This window comes from Dasypus novemcinctus, chromosome 5 (assembly GCF_030445035.2).
Source record: "Dasypus novemcinctus isolate mDasNov1 chromosome 5, mDasNov1.1.hap2, whole genome shotgun sequence".
NCBI lineage: Eukaryota > Metazoa > Chordata > Mammalia > Cingulata > Dasypodidae > Dasypus > Dasypus novemcinctus.
In genome coordinates, this window is record NC_080677.1 from 121,876,346 (window position 1) to 121,899,019 (window position 22,674).

The 22,674-nt window shown below is 40.2% G+C and overlaps 1 protein-coding gene across 1 annotated transcript in view; it reads left to right on the forward strand.

Moving 5' to 3' along the window:
* Positions 1-22,674, forward strand: part of LOC101415845 (maltase-glucoamylase) — a 217,273-nt gene that overhangs the window by 52,253 nt on the left and 142,346 nt on the right. Inside the window, exons 27-43 of the mRNA XM_058297493.2 lie at positions 41-195; positions 1,307-1,475; positions 1,741-1,837; positions 2,831-2,943; positions 3,671-3,796; positions 4,959-5,087; positions 5,341-5,448; positions 5,778-5,840; positions 10,267-10,401; positions 10,894-10,981; positions 11,791-11,929; positions 14,600-14,733; positions 14,877-14,911; positions 15,004-15,120; positions 15,484-15,632; positions 16,248-16,332; positions 17,199-17,255. Of these exons, the coding sequence (XP_058153476.1) occupies positions 41-195; positions 1,307-1,475; positions 1,741-1,837; positions 2,831-2,943; positions 3,671-3,796; positions 4,959-5,087; positions 5,341-5,448; positions 5,778-5,840; positions 10,267-10,401; positions 10,894-10,981; positions 11,791-11,929; positions 14,600-14,733; positions 14,877-14,911; positions 15,004-15,120; positions 15,484-15,632; positions 16,248-16,332; positions 17,199-17,255 (1,899 nt within the window). The remainder of the gene's footprint in view (positions 1-40; positions 196-1,306; positions 1,476-1,740; positions 1,838-2,830; positions 2,944-3,670; positions 3,797-4,958; positions 5,088-5,340; positions 5,449-5,777; positions 5,841-10,266; positions 10,402-10,893; positions 10,982-11,790; positions 11,930-14,599; positions 14,734-14,876; positions 14,912-15,003; positions 15,121-15,483; positions 15,633-16,247; positions 16,333-17,198; positions 17,256-22,674) is intronic.

Sequence of the window (22,674 nt, forward strand, 5' to 3'; positions counted from 1 at the left end):
AGTACCTTCATTGCCCCAAATCTCTTTCCTCTGGCTCCAGATATATGATCCCAACAACAAACGGTATGAAGTCCCAGTCCCTCTCAACATACCCAGAGTTCCATCCAGCACCTCTGAGTCTCAACTCTATGGTGTCCTCATTAAGGCTAACCCATTTGGGATTGAAATTCACCGGAAAAGTACGCACACTGTAATGTAAGTGATTCTGACTCTTATTTGGAATTGATGGCTATCTGTATATACATCACTAGGCCCATTGTCCTTGGAGTTATAATGGCTTAAAACATCACCCTGTCCATTTCCAGATTCATGAAGAAGTTATTCCCATGAGAGCTTTCTTATGGGAAATCATTAGCCTTTTGGGAATAATTACTGAATCAGTTGTAAGTATCTGGAGATTCATTAAACAAATCTATGCAGGGTGACTTCTGCAGATTATGTGCTATTGTAGGCACTACGGTTATAGACAGATGACGCTTCTCTTCTTATGACAAAAGATGATAAATAAATAGCAAAGATGATTTAAGCTGAAATATAAATAAGAAAGTATAAGTAGTGGTAATTGCTGTGCAGGAAGTAGAGCAGGGTAATAGATAGTATTGGGTTGGTGCTGATTTTGATACTGTGATCAGAGAAGTCCTCTTCACGCAGGTGTCATTTGAAGTAGAACCTGACTGAGGAGAATGAGTCACCCCATGGGGAAAATGGGGGAAGGTTAAGAGCATTTAAGACAAAGGAAAAATGGTAAATGAATAGGCCACGAGACAAGAGCAAACTTGGCATGTTAAAGAACAGAAAGAGTTTAATGTAATTGGAGCAATATAACAAGGGTCAAGAGAGGGAGATGGAGCAAGGGTGTTAGGGAGACTCCAGATCAGGTTTGGTCTTGAAAGCTTCATAAAATATTTTAATGAAGAGCCACCGAAGAACTGTAAACAAAGGAGTGATAAAATGTGAGTTTTACTTTTTAAAATTATCATTCTGATGCTATGCAGAAAATGGGCCATCAAGATCAACAGCAGAAGCTAGGGCCAGTATGGAGTGATAGCAGTTGCCATGTCAATTTGACATTTAGAAGAAGAACTGAAAGAAGCTAGTGACAGAGGGAAATAGAGGAAAGAAAGATGACTCGTAGGCTTTTAGCAAAGGTATCTGTGATTATTTTAATCAAATAGAGTTTATGTTTTGTGTGGGAGATGAGCAGATTCTGGGGGTGAAAATAAAAATTTCTGTCTTTGAAAAATCAGCTGCTTGAAGCTAATAGAATAGCCCATTTCTTTCTCAAGTCTACTCTTTTGTGTTGCAGTTGGGACTCTCAGCTCCTTGGCTTCACCTTCAATGACATGTTCATCCGCATCTCCACCCGCCTTCCCTCCCAGTATATTTATGGCTTTGGGGAAAATGAGCACACATCCTATCCAAGAGACATGAACTGGCACACATGGGGGATGTTTTCCCGAGACCAACCTCCAGGGGTAAGGAAAGAGCCTTTGGGATACATGTCTCAGCCTTTCTCTACCCTCACTGGATAACTTTGTACTTCGTCATACCAGGCTCAACTAGGATGGTCACCTTCTAGTTTTGGAAAGTGGGTCATTTTTCATATTCCTTTGATTCTCATGGGTTTAATTTATTTTACACACAAGACTAGACCTCTTAGTGAGCGATCGTTTTTTGAATTCCTTTATCAATCACAATGTCTTTTAACCTACTACCACTTCTCCCCCTTGACTCGCCCAGTACAAGAAGAATTCCTATGGCGTGCATCCCTACTACATGGGTTTGGAAGAGGATGGCAATGCCCATGGTGTGCTCTTGCTCAACAGCAATGCTATGGGTAAGATAACAACAGTGTCTCCCCTTATTTTTCTGAACCAGTCTTTCTTGGGTTACTGATATGTTTGGCCTAGCTTTTTCCTGAAGTCAAAATTATTTTCTAGTGAACATTTTTGTTTGTTGTGTTTTGTTTGTTTTCTCTGATTAGCCTTTCTGTTTATTTCAGTTCAGTATCACATAATAATGTGAATTAACATATTTAATTTTTGGCATAAGTCAAGTAAAAAGGAATAACAAAATCAGCCAGTGGGAACCATGTATATAGTTTGAATTAATGGTGAAACCACTTATTTTGGGGGTGGGATGCATTGGAGAAAATTTATATGGTATAAAGGAAAGCCTTAAATGTGGAGGTGGATAAAAAGAGATCATGAAAAAACTGATGGGGTCTGAATAAGGTCTGTACCTGAGTAAATGGTATTGCTATCAATGTCAGTTTCCTGGTTTTGTCAATGTACTGTGGCTATAGAAGTTTATCATTGGAGGAAGTATAAATGGGAATTCTAAGTACTGTGCTTGCAATTTTTGCGTATTAAATTATTTCAAAATGAAAAGTTATAATAGGAAGCAGATATGGCTCAAGTGCTTGAATGCCTGTAGGTCCTAGGTTTGGTTTCTGGTGCCTCCTGAAAACAAACAAACAAACAACAAGCAAAACAAATGAAAAAACTAACTCACAGAAGCTGATGTGGCTCACTGGTTGAGTGCCAGCTTCCCACATATAGATCCCAGGTTCAATCCCTGGCCCTCAGTACTGATAAAAAAAAGTTACAAAAGACAATAATAAAGCACACCAAGGAAATCAAAATTCAGGGGTGGGATCCTGTAGACTTTCATTTAGCTTCTTCAGTTTTGTGTGAGTAAAGTACAAAATACCTGCTCTTAAAACTCTGCAGTAGGAGGACACAGTAAAGGGAAAAGGTATTAATTTAAGAATAACTCCTCATCTTGAAGGGTACAGTACAGTTTGGTTGGTATTTTCCTTTATTTTCAGACGTGACATTCCAGCCCTTGCCTGCCTTGACATACCGCACCACAGGGGGAATTCTGGACTTTTATGTGGTCTTGGGGCCAACTCCTGAGCTTGTCACTCAGCAGTACACTGAGGTAGGAAGGAATTCACTTGATTATCAAGTATTTGTACAGCACATTCTGTGTGCCAAAAATCATCTTAGGTACTTTCATTTTTATTATTCACAGATGATAGCTAGAATTGTTGCTCCTTCTGGAAGACAGGTAGATAATAGAATACATTTCAGTAACTATTAAATTTCTGGCTCTTCTAAGGATTTCAGAGTACGAGATAGCAGTGTTGGTAGTAAAGGTGGTGAAGGTTATGGTGGCTCCTGTGGTTGTGGAGTGGTGGTTGCGGTGACAGCAGTAAACATTTATATATTATTGCGTGTCAGGCACTGGTCAAAATATTTCACATGTATTAACTCTTTCAGTCCATGCAGAAACACTATGAGGTAGATACTATTAATATCCCCAATTACAGATGAATAAACTGAAGTTCAAAGAGGTTTCTTCAACTTTGCCCTAGTCACAGGTAGCAGGGACTGAAGCCCATACATTGACCTAACATTTTGCCTCCAGATTCTGTGCTCTTCACCAGTAAGCTTGACCACCTCTAGAAATCAGTATCAAATCAGATTTTCCAGAAATCCTAGAGAGGGAGCTCAAACCTAACAGGAAGCATTCTCCTCTGCAACCCCGCAATTTCCTTCTAGATTTGAATTTGTAGATTACCTAACTTGGGGTGTTCTTAATACTCTGAGCAATTTCAATTTCAGTTTTTCCTTTTTGGGGGTTAATATTTCTGCTTATTTTCTAGTTGATTGGTCGGCCTGTGATGGTACCGTACTGGTCTTTGGGGTTTCAACTCTGTCGCTATGGATACCAGAATGACTCCGAGATTGGCAACTTGTATGATGAGATGGTGGCCGCCCAGATCCCCTACGTATGTTCTCAGTCTGTGGTGTACTGGTTCTGGGACCTCACAACTAATCCCAGTTGTCTCTGTGTCTGGATTACTTTATCTGACTTTTGTGGGGCTTCATAAAGTTACACACTGCTTTTTCATTCAATATCACACTGGTTCCTATCCCAATCCTGTGACATAGGTGAGGGTCATTTTCCTCATTTTATAATGATGGTAGTTCAAAGATTAATTTTCAAGTGGAGAAGAAGAGAGGGCCAACTCCAGGGCTCTTTCTGCTATATCATGCTTCTTTTTATTTTATGTGACCCAAAACAGTTAGTAAAAAAATGGCCTGCTACCATAAGAATTGATGATTTCCAAAGGGTATTTTTGCTTAATTGAAAAAGAATTAATTCAAATTCAGTCAAAACATTTCACTGGTAATATAACCTCAGTCCCAATATTTCTCAGGACAGTGTTTCCTCAGATTGTAGCTAATCGCTGGTTGAATGTAATGATCTTGAGAATGGTTTCCAAAGGAAACACATGTGGAAACAAACTCTGTCCTTTAGTTGAGGAAAAGAGGGGTCCAAAGATCAGAGAATTAATCATGTGAATCACTTACATATTTATTTCATTTACTTTTCGATTGTTTAACTACATTGCTCCTATTAACAAAAGGCCTAGCATGCACTTTATCATTATTAATAAGGAAGCTGCATGTCTGATAAACCACTAGACTGGATATTCCAAAGGAATTATAGGTATTTTGTTTCATTTTTTAGGTGATTTACTGTCCATGCTGTATTAGCACTGATGGTTTGCATTACGTTATTTTCTTTGAACATGTACAAGGGCCAGGGCCAGCAAGTTGGTGGAAATAGTGGCAATAATTCCTAATATTGGTTGTTTACAAAGCATTTTCTCATCCAGTATTTTCATTTATTCTCAAAACAACCCTGCTGCAGATGGGCATTATCACCTCTATTGTCTGCTAACCTAATTTTTGCTACTTTATGACTGAAAAGTTGAAAATTAGATGAATTGCCCAGAATCCCATAGCTAACAAATGACAAAGGTAGATTTGAAAGTAAAAAAGAAGCCATTTGGAATTCCCCATTGGGTAGTGGAGGGTTATTTGCACATGTAACCCAGACTTTTACAGCCAGTGGCCACCCAGTTCCCTTGTGTCCTCCCCTAGGATGTGCAATACTCAGACATTGATTACATGGAGCGGCAGCTTGACTTCACCCTCAGCCCCAAGTTCACTGGATTTCCAGCTCTGATCACTCGCATGAAAACTGATGGGATGCGGGTCATCGTCATTCTGGTTAGTTGTTACATGTGGAGTTTGTTTGGGAGAGTGAGCAGGCTTTGGTGGTGAAAGCCTCATATTGTATTTCTTTCCACATTACAAACAGAAAATTTGAGGCCAATAAGAAAAGTGCATTTCCCAGGATTCACAGAAGCTGTGCAGTTTGGGTTGAAGCTAGGACCTTCCCTTTTGAGGAGCTCTCCTTTTTTCCCGTCCCTAGTCAGTCTCTGCCTTTGGTTTTCCCACCTGCCCTGTGCTTTGATTTCAGGACCCAGCCATTTCTGGCAATGAGACACAGCCCTATCCTGCATTCGCCCGGGGTGTGGAGGATGACGTCTTCATCAAAGCGCCAAATGATGACATTGTCTGGGGAAAGGTATGCTCTGAGTGATGGCCCACCACTCCCCAGCTTGGATATGGGTGTTAGTAACTGTTAGGATACCTTTGCATTGTTGTTTTGGCCCTTTGCATTTGCGTTCTGGGGTCAAAAGTCTCAACTTCTCAATCAATATTTGTTGACTCAGTTAACAACTTTACAAGGGACAAAGGTGCATTGTAGGCTCTACTTTTCTCTGTAGCAATTCTACATGAAAATCAATTATTTCCTGTAGGACCATGGTTTAGATTTTCCTAGGAAATACTGTATAAGGGAAATTATCTCATGCATTGCTTTTGAACATTTTTATCTCCTTTGTCTCTCCTCAGGTGTGGCCTGATCTTCCCGGTATCATTGTTAATGGGTCTCTTGACTGGGAAAGTCAAGTGGAGGTAAAAGGCCCTTTGTGACTGTTGACCACAGTTTGTGTTGCTAGAAAGGTGTTGCCACAACTGGGATACTGGGCATGTCCATTCTAGGGACTCCAATTTATGGAGCATTTCTGAGTGTCAGTCAGTATGACAATCACTTTACCACATAATATTTTACTCCCAATTTGGAGAAAGGTACTATTATCCCCAGGATATCTATGAATTTATAACTAATTAAGAACTTAAATAACTTGTCCATGGTCACAAGGTTTTAGGTGACTGAATGGTGATTTCAAATCTAGGTCTGTAAGATATTAAAGGTCCATGAAATTTCTACTGCAAGATAAAGAAATACTATCTTTTCCTTCAATTAGTAGATTTACTGTTGTTATTATTTTTGCTGCCTTGGTAATCCCTTTTAAGAGTCTCCAGCACCTACTTGCCTTTAATGACTGGGTGTTTTACTCTGTACATATTTCTTTCTTTCTTTTTTTTCTTTTCATGCACAGGCTTCTTTATCTTCACTCTTCTAAGTCCTCCCTATCCCACTTAGGTTCCTAAATTTTTCATTTAGCCTCGTTTTCCAACCTTATGTAAAATTTACTCTCTGCTGGGAACCAGGTTTTATTTGCATAAGTCCAGGTATCTCATATTTCTGGACCTGAAATTCACTCAGGCTTTGTTGCTTGAATGAATGCATGGTTCCTTGATGAGACAGGAAGCCTTCAGCCCCATCCTCTGGTCAAGACATGTGCCGAATGGATTGATGGATTGATGCAGGCTGTTTACTTTTTTTACCATTTGCCCTGATAGTACCTGTGAGCAGGATTCTGGGGTGGGGTGGGGAGCTCTACTGGAGAGTTACCTTACCTTGCCCCTTTATCTCCTCAGCAATAAGTATTACGTCTGAACAGGAATTGTAGCAGGGCATAGCAAGCAATGGGACCTCCACAGAAAGAGCTTGGAAGACAAGGAAAAGGCCTATATCCCAGGGCACCTTTCAAGGATTAAAGGAACAAGAGGCTGATCTCTGTGTGGACAGCCCTGTTTTGTGTGTTGTAGTGTCAATAAATTCTATCAGTCTCAAATATTAATCAGATAATTATCAGTGTTAGGGGATCAAAACACAGCAGTGGTGAATATAGGAACCAGGCACTTACAATCCCAGAAGCAAAGACTCTTCTAGGGAGCTCTTTCCATATAACACAGGACCCTAGCCAGAGGGCAGAGCTGCATGAGTGAGACATCAGCTACCAGGAACATGAAGGGCAGATAAGTTGGTGTTCAGGGAAAGTGGTCAGACCCAGAGGGGAAATGACTATTAGAACTGTTAAGGTCTGAGGACCAAGGGCTCAGGCCAAGAACAGCCCTGATAGAGCACAAGGAAGAGACAACCCTGCAAGCCAGTGATGCACAGTTACCTGATGTTAGTGTCTGACATCCCGGATCCTAGAGCCGGTTGGCAGCAGTGTCACTCTTCAGGCAAAGTGAGATCCCCATACTTCTGACCTGGCTGCTTGGCCATTGGTCTTGTATCTTATTTTCCAGCAGTGATGCAGTAGAAAAAACAGAGGTAGACCTGGGCAGGGTTTGAAATTGGTAAGAATGCAGACTCAGATTCAGTCAAGGTTGTTTCCATTTTATCTGTTACTGAATGGGTAGCACAAATATCTATATTTCAGATAAGGACTTGAGAGAGAGGACCTAGCTTCCTGTTCCCTCTGTTGCTTCCCACAGAGGATCACCTGAAGTTTGGTCACCTCAAGGTCATGGGCTCTAAGACTTATAAATCACTAAGCTAGGAGAGGGGCCCCTTTAGCAATCACAGCATTTGCTACCATTAGATGAACCCCACAGTCAGGAGCCAGTAGGAACAATATTCTATCTTCAGGCATGTGGAGATCTGTGGGACAGTTTTGGTTATCATAATGACTGGCATTTAGTGGGCAGTAGATGCCCATAGTTCTGATTGTAGGGGAGTCTCCTCAAAGAATTCTCCTACCCAAAATGCCAGTTGTGTCCCTAATAAGAAATGCTAATGGGGGCAGCATGTAAGAGACTCTTGGTAGATATTATATTATTTATCTCAGTAGATATTATAATTACTTATACTAATTAGATCCTCTTGATGAGGCTAGTGGGGATGAGGCTACTGATATGTAGGTATGACCTGGCTGAGGACAGCATTCAGGAAATAAATAAACAGACAAATACTAAACTCAAAGAATTTTAGTTCAGTAAGTTGGGGATTGAGTTCAGGAATTGGATTTTAATAGCTTGCAGTGGATTCTGATAAGTGATCCTGGGGTTAGATATACAAGTGTAGAATATTGTTGATTAAGAACCAGGGAATATGAAGGCAGAAGAGTAAGGCAAGAGCTGAACACAGACAGGAATAAGGCCAACCCAGCTCCTTGGGGAATATGTTGTATTACTGGGTAAAGATAATCAGAGTAGCATTTAGTAAATTAAGGTTGATCAGCATACCCAATGTATCCTATAGATTGCACAATTCTGATTCAGACAGAGCAATTTTTGACTCTATTTATTCTCATCTTCCCCTCCCCCACCCCCATCATTTCTAAACCTACCTGAAATGGAGCACTCTGTTTCTGGTGAAAGATTCTCTTTGTCCGGTTCCATTGTGTCTTAGTTTGCTACAGGGCTGCTAATGCAAAGTACCAAAAATGGGATGGCTTTTATAATGGGGATTTTATTAGGGTAAAAGCTTACAGTTCTAAGGTTGTGGAAATGGCCAAATCAGGCCATCATCACCAAAGTCAGCTGCTGGTGATCTGGCATCCTGCCACATGGTGAGACAAGATGGTGGGTCTGTCAGTCTCTCTCTATTTACTCTTTGAGCTCAGCTGCGGATGATCAGGCATCTCTCCCTGGGTTTCTCTCCTTGAGCCTCTTGGGGCTTCTCTGTCTTTCTGTAGCTGTAGGCAAACTTGAAGTCTGCACTCTTTCTACTTTCTCCTTTCTCTCACATGGCAGGATTAAAATGTCAGCTTCCTTTCTCTATGTCTTTCTGTGTGTTCTCAGTTTATATTATGCCCATCAAGAAGGCAGAGACCCAACCTGAGTCATGCCTCACTGACACAGTCCAGTGGAAGTGATCTAATCAAGTGATCTAATTAAGGTCCCTTAACTGAATCTAATGCAACCAAAGGATCTCACACCCACAGGAATGGATTAGTTCAAAACCATAATCTTTTCTGTGATTCACAAAAGAACTTCAAATTATCACACATAGTTTCTACCTCCATTTTCTAGCAAAATGGCATCCCTGGCACATTTCACTCTCATGAGATTCTCCATGATGGAACTCATTACCCTTTCACTTCTCAGCGAGCCAGAACCATGTATATTGGCCTGTTTCTGTTTTATTCTTTCGGTTTCTTTTTTTCCTTTTATTGCACATTCCTACTTGTTTTTTATCTCTTGTGTAGTGTATAAGAACTGGAGTTCACCTAGAACAAGGTCCTCTTTTTCCCCCAGCATTATTTAGATCTTTAACTCTTAAATTGCACTTATTGACTTAGAGGAACCTGATTACTGAGATATGCGAAAGATCATAAAATTCCATAGCAAGCAAGATAGGGAAAATAGGAATTCATGGAAATTTACTGTTGCTAAGTAGTGTGAATTCACAGTTATAACCTGAGCATTTATTTTGTAGTAGATTCTAAGCTAAGCACTGTGGGGAATATAAAGATCAATGAGAAGAATATAAGACAAGCTTCTAGCTCTCAGAAAGCTTACAATATTGTTAAGGACTTATACCCTGAATCTGTTTCCAGGTTAAATAAAGACGTGACTTATTATCTGAGGAAAGGTGAAGGGAAGAGTGGTTTGAAACTTTTCTTTAAGTCCTCCCAGTTTAATTTACATACAACTATAGTTTTCAGGTGATTCTGAAAGCACAGAAAGCACATATGCTACTTAGATATTCTAATATGATCTGTAACCTTATCCCTTCTCCTTTCCCCAGTGGGATTCTCGTAGGAGGGGATCCTCGGCAGGTTTTTTCCAACTTAACAGTGCTTTTGATATTGGTTCTTTTCAAGCAACTGTCTCCCATTTGGCTCATGCTTTGTCTTTGAAGAATTTTGGGGACAGGACTATAGGACAATTGTAGAATAGGAGGTAAAAAGTTGGGCATCTAATATATGAAGTTGAGTGCTGATTGCTATCTTTTATGTTCATACAAAGGGGAAAATATCCACGAATTCTTTCCAAACACTGCAAAGGTTTGTAATTTGTGCCATTGTCTCTCCTATGTATTTAGTGTATTTCCAATAAGCAAAGAACATTACTTAGTTTCTGTTTGGATTATCTGTCGCCATGCAGTACAAGACTTTGTGCAGATTAAGTTCTCAATAAATGTCTGTTTGCTGTCTAACATATTTATTAGGAACAAATGACTTGTATTTAATTTTTACAGCAATACCGAGCTTATGTGGCCTTCCCAGATTTTTTCCGCAATTCAACTGCTCTGTGGTGGAAGAGGGAAATAGAAGAACTATATAGAAATCCACAGAATCCAGAGAAAAGTATAAAGTTTGATGGCATGTGGATTGTAAGTGTGTGTGTGCATGTCTGTGTACATGAGAATAGATGTGTCTATCTTTGTGTTTCTAAGTGTATATTCCACTGACCTTTAGTCAAGAGGATACTAATAATCCAAGAAAGACTTTGGACATATCAGACTGTACTTCCTCCAGTCAGGAGTGGAATAGTTTTGATATTCCTCATACCTTGTACCTTGCCTGAAATTCCTGCCTATAAAACCTCCAGTGCAGTTTCTGGGAATTCCTTGGAACTGAGCCCTGCCTCACACCCTGAGGGAGAATTTTTGTTTTATTTTTTATTTATTACCCTCTAGATAGTATTTTATTGAGGGTAATTGATCTTTCCAGTGAATTCTCACCAGGATTTGGTGAGTCTCTCTGGGTTGATAACTACAGGGATTACTGTCTATTGAACAATTTGTTCACTGCTCCCTTCTCTCTGAATTGATAGGGTGTAATTATTTTAAAAAGTAAGATACATCTGTGTTTTAAATTTCTAGGACATGAATGAGCCAGCAAGCTTTGTGAATGGGGCAGTTCCCCCAGGCTGCAGAAATGCCACTCTGAATCACCCTCCCTACATGCCACGTAAGGACCCTTGGCCTCTTCCACTGGCAGAGCCATAGCTACCGGGAAGATGACTGAGGGCTTTATCCTGACTTCTCAGGGCATGTCATCAATTGTGCAGTGTGGTTTATTGAGAATCAAAGACAAAAGTACTCAAAGCACTTTACCCAGGTAGTTGAGTCTGTGCAAAATACTGGCCCCATGAAGTAAATTTTTGGTATTCGTTCAAAAAGCACTTGACAGTGGTAATGTCTCCAAAGGATTCTCATGGCTAGATTTCTTACTTCTTTGGGCTTGTATTAATTTCTCAAGAGGATTTTTTTGTACCACAAATGGATGGAAAGTAGGGGGTTCCCCCTATCATGGGGTCAATGGATTTCGGAATTTTACTTGTGGTCATATCTTGACTCTGGAAATTATTCTTTCTGTGAATTGTGGACCTTCAAAAGATTACTTGGTGCTTTCAAATCTCAGGTTCTGTACTGTAGGAGGAAGATAATGATACCTTCTTCACAGAGTTATTATAAGTATTACATGAAATAATTTATATTATTTCAGAATGCCACATAGGAAGTATTCTACAACTATGGGTTCTTTCTCCAACTCCTGCTTTCTCCTGGAGACCCTATCAGACAACTTGGTGTTGGAAACATCAGCAGGCACCACTACAACTAGGAATAGAGCATTCTTTTCCATGCCCCTGGGAAGGAGGGGAGTGAGCCATTCAGGGGTTAGGTTAATCTTAAGATCTAGAGTCTGATCCCTTGAAGAGAGTCAGGAATAAAGCAGCATCAAGGGTGGCTTTCTTATCACTAGACCTTTTTCCTCAGATCTGGAATCCAGGGACAGGGGCCTGAGCAGCAAGACCCTGTGCATGGAAGGTCGGCAGATCCTGCCAGATGGCTCTGAGGTGCGGCACTACGATGTGCACAGCCTGTATGGGTGGTCCCAGACCCGACCCACATACGAGTGAGTCCCCATCTCCCTCCTCCAATCAGTGCACCCTGTGCAGGCAGCCAGTGACTAACACAACTACCCTGCTTGTCCTTTGACTTTGTAGTGTATGCATTCTTTGACAATTTGTTTCATTCAACATTACACTTGTGAAAATTGTGTGCCTAGATATATTTTTCATTCACTCATTTTCTCTGCTGTATAGTATTTCATTGTATGGCTATGCCATGGTTTATTTATCCCTTCACCTGTGGATGGACATTTAGATTATTATCATGAAAATTTGCATGATCCAATAAATTTCTTTTCCTACTTAAAAAAAAAAGTGTTAAGAAGATTTTAATTACAACTCTATAGCAATTCTTATTTGTTAAACAAACATGCATTGAGCATGGAGCCAGGTCCTGTGATTGTAGTTAGGAGTACACATTTAAATGTAGCCATTCGGATTTCTGATGTTAGAGTTTGATGCTGAAGACCAGGGAAGCCACCACTCAGAGGAAAGAGAAGCCACCCCAGGAAGGAAGGAACCTTGGACCCAGAGAAAAGCAGGCCTCAGGAATGTAGGAACCCAGGAAGCCTGAACCCTCACAGATGTCGTCAGCCATCTTGGTCCAAATAGACTTTGGCCTTGCCGATTGTGAAGTGGCAAATCCTCTCCATGAGCGTGGAGACAGAAGGGAGCTATGGAGGGCCAGATAGCCTGCATGGAAGAGAATGTGCTTCGCTACAATTTTCACCCGTTGATCCTGATTCTGAAGAAACGTGGAACATATCTACCAGTTCTTCAACTGGATACGTGTACATTCCATTGGGAGGGTCCCAGCATGGCCTGCTGGGGACGCTGTTTTCCACTGCAATGACGTTTGCATTTGTGAGCTACTGGCATGGCGGGTATGACTACCTTTGGTGCTAGGCAGTGCTCAACTGGCTGGAAGTCACCTTGGAGAATGGAGTCCGGAAGCTGGTGGAGACCCCATGTGTCTGGGACAACTTGGCCCGATTCCTCTCTCCACGAGCTTGCCGGCGATTCCACGCTGCCTTTGCCTCGTATTCCACCTCAATGCTCATCCTGTCCAACCTGGTGTTTCTCGGGGGAAATCAAGTTGGAAAAACCTATTGGAACAGGATCTTCATACAAGGCCTAATATGAAGATACCTTCTTCCAGCCAAGATTGGTTCTGTCAGACGTGCGGTTCCATCCCCTCAGGAAGACTCTTCTTCCCTCACCAGGGACCAGGCTGGCCCTGGGTGACCCTCTCTGTCCTGGGATTCCTGTACTGCTACGCCCACGTGGGCATTGCCTGGGCCCAGACGTATGCCATGGACTAACGCTGCCCGGTCCCAGCCCACCCTCACTGCTGGCCTCCAAGACGAATGGTGCTTCACCCTGACCTCACACCCTAAGATATCTCCAAGGGACCTGTGCTTGATCTGCTCATCTTTTGTTCAGCTTACTTCACCCCAAGACTGGGAGCTTGAGCTATCAAAGAAAATTCACAGCCAGAGAACCTGCTAACTGTGGGGCCTTAGAGATCATCTACTCCAACCCTAATTCTCCTGCTGGGTAAGCTGGGGCCTGGAGCAGTACCGTGTCTTGCCCAAGTGCACGTGGTGATGTGGTGCATTAGAACCCAGTTCTGTGGACCAAGTATTAAATATTCACATTTCTTGATTGAGACATAGAAATTCTGGTTCATGATAGGCCTGTCCTCCACTGGGCAAATTTCTGAAACATTTTGGTGATGTTTAAGTGATCCCTTCCCCTTGTCCTGCAAGTGCAGTCTCTAGAACCCATTCTAGGGTATGAGGCTTCACACTACTTCTCCTTGGCAGGAAGGTGACAAAGCCATACCTGTATTTCTAATTATCTAGTCAGAGTATATAGAAGTTGTCCATGCCTTCCAAGTCAGTACCCAGGGAGACTTGTATTTTGAACTTTATCAGGTAGTCTAGATTTGTCTGCTTGGTTCCTAAGACTTGCAGAGAGGTATAAGTATGGTAGTTCCTCTACATGACAGTTAACTGTTTCTCAATAAAGAAGTAGAATTTTAAAAAATAAATAAATAAATGAATGTAGCCATTCTGCCAGTGGGAAACTGATAGTCCTATGAACTGTGGGGAGACAAACATGGTCACTACCTAGTAGGGTAGGTGCAACAGTCAAACAGTAACTTTATTTGCAAGTGGCAAAGAGAATACACAGGACTGGGCATATCCCTCTTTTATTTCCCAAGTGGAGAACCTCTTTTTTTTTTTTTTTGTCATTCTTGTTTGATAGCCAGCCAATGTTGGACTGAATTAGCATAGTCCCATTTTGTCAAAGAATAATAAGAATCATCCTTTATAAGTAAACCTTATAAAGGAATTTACATTCTTCCCCCAAATATATAAAACCAATTACTGAGTGAATAATTAGCAAGACTGAGTGATTACGTTCTATTTTTTGGGTAATCCAATGAGTTACAGCATTTAAATGAACAACAATGTTGTTATTATTTCCATCATCTAGGGCCAGTCAATGGGGTCTTCCTTATGTCTCAGATTGCGCGATCCCCTCAAAAGTGCAGAAAGCATTTCGTCACCAGGCTATAAGCTCAGAAGCTCTGAGGAGAAGCTCTATGGCTTTTCCTTGGTTTGCTTTCTTGCTGACATCTAATCATTAATTTGTTCCCCTCCAATAAGAGCTGTGCAGGAGGTGACAGGGCAGCGAGGGATCGTCATCACCCGATCCACATTCCCCTCTTCCGGTCGCTGGGGAGGACACTGGCTGGGAGACAACACTGCTGCTTGGGACCAGCTGAGGAAATCTATCATTGGTGTGTAGGCTTGTTCCCAGGGCCCTCTGCTGTCAGGGAGGGGACTTAAGGACCCTTGGAAAAGGATTTTCTGAGGAGGGAGGATGAGGAGGGTCGAATGCTCAGGAGTCCCTCACCTGACACAGCCGTGATTCTCTTTGCAGGCATGATGGAGTTCAGCCTCTTTGGCATATCCTATGTAAGTTTTCTTTGGCTCACTCTAATTACCAAACAGATGGCAATATCTTTCCAAAATTATGAACGGGCTTGTTTTATTCCATCTTGTTTTAGACAGGAGCAGATATTTGTGGGTTCTTTCAAGACGCTCAGTATGAGATGTGTGCTCGCTGGATGCAACTGGGGGCTTTTTACCCCTTTTCACGGAACCACAACACCATTGGGACCAGGGTAGGACATTAGCTCATACCTCAAATGATTTGTGTCACTTAAAATGCAGCCTCCAGATAGCAAAATCTCAATTCACTGGGAACATCTTCAAAATCATGTCTCAATGAACCATATTCCTCAGTGTTCTTTAGCTTGTTCTTTTCATTTAGGCAGAATTGCCGCAAACATATCCCAAGAAGAATGTCTCACTGGAAAATTTTATCACCTGTTCTGGGAGGCTTCCTTGAACTCTTTAAGTTTGCAAAGACTGTTCTCTGAATCTCATCTACAATTATCCCTGGTTTAGCAGTGCATAATCTTCATTTGGAATAAGGTTTCAATGACCTTCCTTAGGAAGTTCTGATTATTCTTTTTCTCCTTTAGAGACAAGACCCTGTGTCCTGGGATGCTGCCTTTGAGAACATCTCCAGAAGTGTCCTGCAGACCAGATACACCCTGTTGCCCTATCTCTACACCCTCATGCACGAGGCCCATACTGAGGGCAACACGGTTGTGCGACCCCTTCTCCATGAGTGAGTATCTAACTTGAATTTTATGAGAGGTGGCTAATTTTATTCTATATGGTAAAGATTGAAGAAAGCAAAAATCCTTCCAAATTAAACTAAAGATTTGGATTGCCTTTTGCCATAAGCTTTCCAGGGCACACATCTGCTAGCACAGTGGCATATATGCTATTGGTCCTTGGTAATTGGCTATTGAGTGAAAAAAATTTCTAAATGAAACAATATGGCACAGAAAGACTTCTTTCTAGTTTGGGCATGCCAATGGCTATACCTGTCTTATGCAGCAGTTTGGTTATGGACCCAGGCCAAACTGAGCTGAGATCACAAAAAAAGGGATTCCAGGGGGAGATAGATTTCAGGGCTGAAGGCCATCTTTGCATTTAAAATATGCCATGGATAAGAAACATAGAGATATTTTATGGGTGAGAATATGTCTAAATCCTGCCATTCCTGGAGTTTGAAGAATACGACATGTAGAAAGTAGAGCCATATGTACCTGGCAAAGCGAGACCTAGGGGAAGAGTCAAGGATGGCACACATGTAAGCTGGATTTCTGACTTGGACCTGAGCTGGATGAGCCCCTGTTAGGAGCCCTGATTGTGGTACTTTGGTTTCCCTTTTCAGGTTTGTGTCAGATAATGAGACCTGGAAGATAGACCGTCAGTTCCTACTAGGCCCAGCCTTCCTGGTCAGCCCAGTCCTGGAGCCTGTGAGTATGGAAGCTCCACTGGGCAAAGGATCCTGCCTAAGAAACATTTGGTGCAGTGGGTGAGGAGAAGAGGACTGGTCTGGGGGTGATGAGGCCCTGGTTTCCTATTTGCCCTCCATCTCTTCCTTTCTGTCTGAGCTAAAGTCCATCCCACACTTTAGGTATTCTGAGCCTCAGCAACCTCATTTTAAAAATCAGCATAATAATTCTAGTTCATAGGACAATTAAGAAGGGGGAAAAAATAACCCTTATGATCTATTTAAAGATATAATCCTTTCTCCGTTATCTGGAGTAAAGAGTAAGGGGCCAATTGGGCCAATAGTGTAAACAGTGCATTACAACACCATGAAAACAAAACTTTTCAGGATGATTGCTTGCAACATGTGTATAATATCGTTTTCCCTCTATAAGAAATCCTCAGACAGTAAAGGCCATTTCTTTATTTCCTGTTGATGACTAAGGTCTTCATTAAAATACTGTCGAATTATATTCTCTACAGATCTTACTACACTAATCAGTAGTTGTGAAGTATTAATATCATAAAACCTAAAGATTTTCCTTCTATACCACACCCAACCTCAATTCAGTCCCTTAGAGAGGGTATGAGGTAAACCTTCAAGTAAATGGTAATTTTATTTTCTAAAAGCCCTGAATCCCAAAGGGCTTTATGGAAGCCATGAATTTTGGGTAGGTAAATCTTCCCTATTTGAGGAGGGGGAAAAGAAGGAAGGCTTCCCTAACATTGCTGAATTCTAGAGACAGGCAAGAGGCCAAGGTCATTACCACTGTTTTAACTCCCATACTATGCAAATTGGCTATTCTGCACTAGATAACAAAGTTCATGCCTTATTTGTGTTTCCTTTTAGAACGTCACAAATGTCACTGCATATTTCCCTACAGCCCGCTGGTATGACTACCACACAGTAAGTTTTTTTTTTGATTATTCGTACAGTCTGAGAAGGTGGTTAAGTGTAAAGACTTCACATTCTGACAGACCTGATAGGCCAAATTCTAGCTCTGTAACTCTCTTGATGTGTGGCTTGGACAAGGCAATTTTAGCCTTCAATAGTTTTCTCACCTCCAAATGGGGCAAGGCCACTTCCCTCTCAGGATTGTTGCAGAATAACACATGAAACATCTCACTGTGGCCTCCTGAGTGTTCTTTATGTGGCAGTTTTTATCTTTCTTTCTATCACCACTATTCACCATAGTGGCTAAAGATAGATGCTAGTGCACTCTTGCAATTGTGCTGTCAACTATAGTTTTTTTTAATATCTTCTCTTGCTGGACTATAAATTCATAAAGGTAGACAGCCTTTTCCTCTCTCTCTTTTTTTTTTTTCATTAAGCACCTCCTTCCACAGCATAGATGGTTAAAGAAGAGTTGTTAAGTGTAATTATCTAAGGTAAGTGAATTACTAGGCATTATGTAAATGTACAGAGCAGGATGGTGCCCAACACTTGTGAGTTTAGAAATTTAGAAACAGGAATCAACAAAGAATTCTCTGTATGTGAAATGTCTGGGCCATTCTGAGCCTCATAGGCTTAGCTGGGAAAACAGGGTTTTCCGAAGTAGCTTCAGGCAGTGCTTTCTTGTGTGGATACACACATTCTAAGTATGAATTTGGCATCTTGGGGAAGAATCAAAGAGAATGGTTCCTTTCCCACTGACAGACCTCCTTTTTTGACTTTCCTGTGGAGAAACAAAGCAGAGGACTGGAAATGCAGAATAGGGATAACAACAGGATGCAAGAAATAGAGCATGCTCTGTCCCGTTTCATCCAAGAGGTTTGCAGTGGGACTAGGTGAAAACTACTCAAGGACAACGGTAGCTTTGCTCCCCCTCTTCTCTACCTCATGGAACCCTAAGTCCTCCCCTTTACACCTCCTTTCCTTGTTGGGGTACATCTGTCTTCAGGGTGGCAATTAAGACTGAGCGTTGTGCTTTCCAATCAGGGCTTTTCTAGGGGGATCAGCCTCCTATGAGTGTAAGCCCAGCCTTTGGCGTGCTTTTGCGTGGTGACTGTCCCATTCACCAACAGTCATTTTGAGTAGATTGAGGCTCACTGATAGGACCTGGACTAGGGTGAAGCTAGTGAGGACCCAGAGCATGCAATTTTTTGTTGTTTTTTTAAGGCTGTCCCTATATAGAGGGAGTGCCTTCTTAGAATTTGTGCCCTAGGCACCTCTGGGCTGTTGGAATACTAGAAAAGTTTCCTTATGAAGCTCACCATCTAACCAGCAGCAAACATTTGCATATCATAAACACTAATATATATGTAAATATATATTCATATCATAGCACATCATATGAATAAAGTGAAGTGTAAAGGCTAATTAAGAAAAATTTCCTGGAATATCTGATTTTATACACAAGTTTTAATTAGAAGATAACATTAGTTGATGAAGGAAAGAGAAAAGGAATCATTTGGAAGCCAAAAATTGAAGGAACAAACCATTTAGGAAAAGAAAATTTTGATGTTTAACTAGAATCAAGATTCCATGGTTGGGATTATGGAGAAGGGTCTCCTGAATTAGCCTCTATCAGTTTTGAGTACCTATTCTTCACTTAGTTTGCAGTGGTCTGCAAACTGAGGCCCATAGTCAAATCTGGCTGCAGGCTGTTTTTGTAAATAAAGTTTTATTGAAACACAGCCATGCACATTTGTTTACTTGTCAACAATACTGCTTTCACGCATAATGGCAGAATTGAGTAGTTGCAACAGAGACCATCTGACCCATAAAAACCTAAAATATTTTCTCTTTGGCTTTTCACAGACAGTTTGTCAATCCTCTTCTAGAAGTTACACAAACTGAATGGTACATATTCCAACACTTAATTGTGTGAAAAGGAATATATTAATTATTGAACATGAACAGCACTGTGGAATACTAACAAGCAGTATAGAAATTTAGAGGAAGAAGAGATACAGGCATTAGGCAGGCATTAGGGAGGCATTAGGGAGAACATGGCGTTAGAAAGTTACCCAGAAAGTTATATAGGATGCTAAAAGTACATTTAAAAAGTCAAAAAAATCTTCCATTGGTAAAAATTCAAACATTGAAGAAGGCTATAAAATGGAAAGTAAAATCTATAATCCTCATTGTCCTCCAACCTTCGTCCCCCTATCCAAACCCAACCCCTGTTAACAGTCAGTTATATATCTCTGCGGATAAAAAAAACCCCTTGTACACATATTAGCATACGTATATCCTTTTTTACTTACACATATGGTTTCTTTTTGTAAAATCAGAAGTTAATTGCTCTTTGTAGAGTAGTTTTCCATCTTGGTCATACCCAGTGAAGAGGCAAGCTGCATGCTTAAAGTTGTTTTCTGTCCATTCCCTTCTACTTCTGGTCATATTGGGCACTATATAGTTTGGAGATTTAGAATCACTTTAGGAAAAATAACCTGATTTGAGGAGGCGCATGTATGGGCCTCCTCTACCTCTAACTTGCCTATTGTAATGATAAGTCTAGGCCCATTATCTCGATGTTTAGGAGTAGACAATGGGCAAAAAATTTTTATCTACTTGTGTCCAGTCATTTTTTTATTTTTAAATTCACCATAAATTTTATTTTTAGAGAAGTTTTACATAACAGAAAAGTTACCTCAAAAGTATAGGGGAAAGCTAGAGAATAATCTAAGGACTGAATAATAACGAATCCCAAGGTGGATAAAGGATTGTGGTTAATAGTACAAATACAAGAATGTTCTTCTATGAATTAGAACAAATATACTTCACTATTGCAAGGTGATAAGAATATAGTGATGCAGTGGGATACAGAATTAATATAACTTATGGACTACAGTTAACAGCAATATTGTAATATTTTTGCATCAGTGATAAAGAAGGTACTATATCAACACTAAGAGTCAATAATAGGGGATATGGGATATTTTTCTTTTAGACTAAGGAAAACTTTCAAAGACATACTGAGGTGATAACTGCAGAACTCTGTGATGAAAGTGAGAGCCTCTGAGTGTACACTTTGGGTAGAAAGTACAAGGCACGGGGCTTTATAATACAGTGAACCATGTGGTGAAGATGGACTGTGCTTAACAGTACAAATATGAGTGTTCTCTTATGAACTACGCCAAATGTACAATACTAATACATAGTGTTAATATTAGGGGGTGTATAGAAAAAATATTCCAAGAGTACACTATGGACCATAGTTCTTGTTGATAGTCTGATCATGTTCTTTCATAATCTGTAACAGTTGTTCCACAACAATGTAAGGTGTTGGTGAAGGGGTAATATGTGGGAATTTTGCATGCTAGGCATGATTTTTTGTAAGCTCACAACTTTTTTGAAAAAAAAAAAAGAAAAAAAGTATAGGAGATTCCCATATTCATATTATCCCCACCTACCCACATTAATATTCACATCTTACATTAGTGAGGTACATTTGTTACAATTGATGAACCAAATTGAAGCATTGCTACTCATCCAGGTCTATAGTTTATAGTTTACACTTTATAGGCTTTGACAAATGTATAATGTCATGTAGCCATCATTGCAGTATCATACAGAACAATTCCAGTGCCCTAAAAATGCCCCGTGTTCCACCTATTCATCTCTTCCCCTCTCCTCTGAACCTCTGGTAACCACATCTTTATATCAATGCTGCTAGTTCTTCTGTTACCATATGATAATACCTACAGTAACAATAAATCTATGTTGGTCCCTGATTACTTCTCTCCCTCCCCTTGTTCATAATTCGGTCTTGAGGAATTTAGAATGACATCTGCTCTGACTTCTTTGGGTTGAGATGAGGTTTAGATATTATGGGGCAAGTGGAAAGGACTGCTCTGCTTGCAGTAGATTCTCCCTGATTTTTGAGGATAGGGATTGTCCATCATCGTCATTTTGTTAGTTGTCCTGGGCATGTCTAAAGAACTGGAGAGATTTTGGCTTTGTGACCATTTCTTATTTTTGGGAGATGGGTGAGAGATTTACAGGTTAGAATATATGGTATATTTTCTAAATCAGTCCTTCTCAATTACAATCAGTGACTATGTAGTAGGTGAAAATTTCCGTGTACATTGGCATGCTAGGTTGTCGTTTCTTTTTAACAGTGTTGCTGCTCGATTTTTCATATGGATAAATTTATGTGGATATTTTAACAGGAATTTGTTATGCTAGTATGCTCAGAAACAATTTAAAGGATAGTAAGCAAGTTTGCAACTCATTAAGTATTGCAAACGAAGCCTTAAGAAGATTAAAACCGTATCATCACATTCAGCTATAGTTGTAGAATGGAAGTGCCATTGAAAGAAAAAACAGATTTTATAGGATGATGAAATCGAAAGTTTAGCATTTACCCTCACTTGAGGGTAGAAAAATCAATGGAAGAAAATGTCCAATATACATAAGATACTGGAGTGAAATTTCATTCAAGACCGTATAATCCAGTTTCCTCATATCAGTGAGCAAACTAAGTAAACCCAGAATTATAGGACTAAACTGCTTTTTTATATTATCTTATTTTATTACAATATGGGTAATAAAATGTAAGCAAAATTAAAATCTAGGAGATAATTGCATTTTGCTTCCATCTTCAACTTAAATCTACTCTTCCTACACAAATCATTTATGCCACTATGTGTCTCAGATTTTAAAGAGCCATCCTGCTGAATTTCAGTCTGAAAAATGAATAAACAGAGGTGACATCAAAACAATTAAGCAGAGAAGGTGATATTGATAAAAAAAAGTTGAAAGTAAACTTTATCTTGGCTAGAATTGAACATTCATAAATAACTTTCTCCAAAAGAAAATCTCACATAAAGTTTCTTTTTCTGTACAGCCTAATACCAAGTCAGTTGGAAGTCATGACATGATGAAACATTTTCACTCTATTCCAATTGACTCATTGGGCATGCTATTTGGTATCTTTTTCTTCTCTGAAATAGCTATTTCTGAAACTGGAAATGAAAGCTTACCTAAGATTTAAGCTTTTAAAAAACAGCTTATAAAAACACCAAAACAATCAGGGTTAGAGGTCTTACCTTTTCTTCACTCTATAGCAGCTACTTCTACAAATAAAGACAATCTATTTTCTAAGAACTCAAACTGAGAAAACCAAAAACATAGAAGTCTGTGAGTACATGAACATGTGTGCACATGTGTATATAGGCTTAATCTCCACATCCTCTAAACAGATTTAAAACAGGGAAGATAAACTCAATATTATAAATGTTGAAAGCAAAAATAAACATGGTTTTGTTTGCAAATCAGTGGTTTTACCAGCTAATATAGTTTAGTTAGAATTCTGAAACTGCAGTTCAGGGGTACTTTGGATCTCATTTTAAAAAGTGTTCAAAATAATAAGCACATT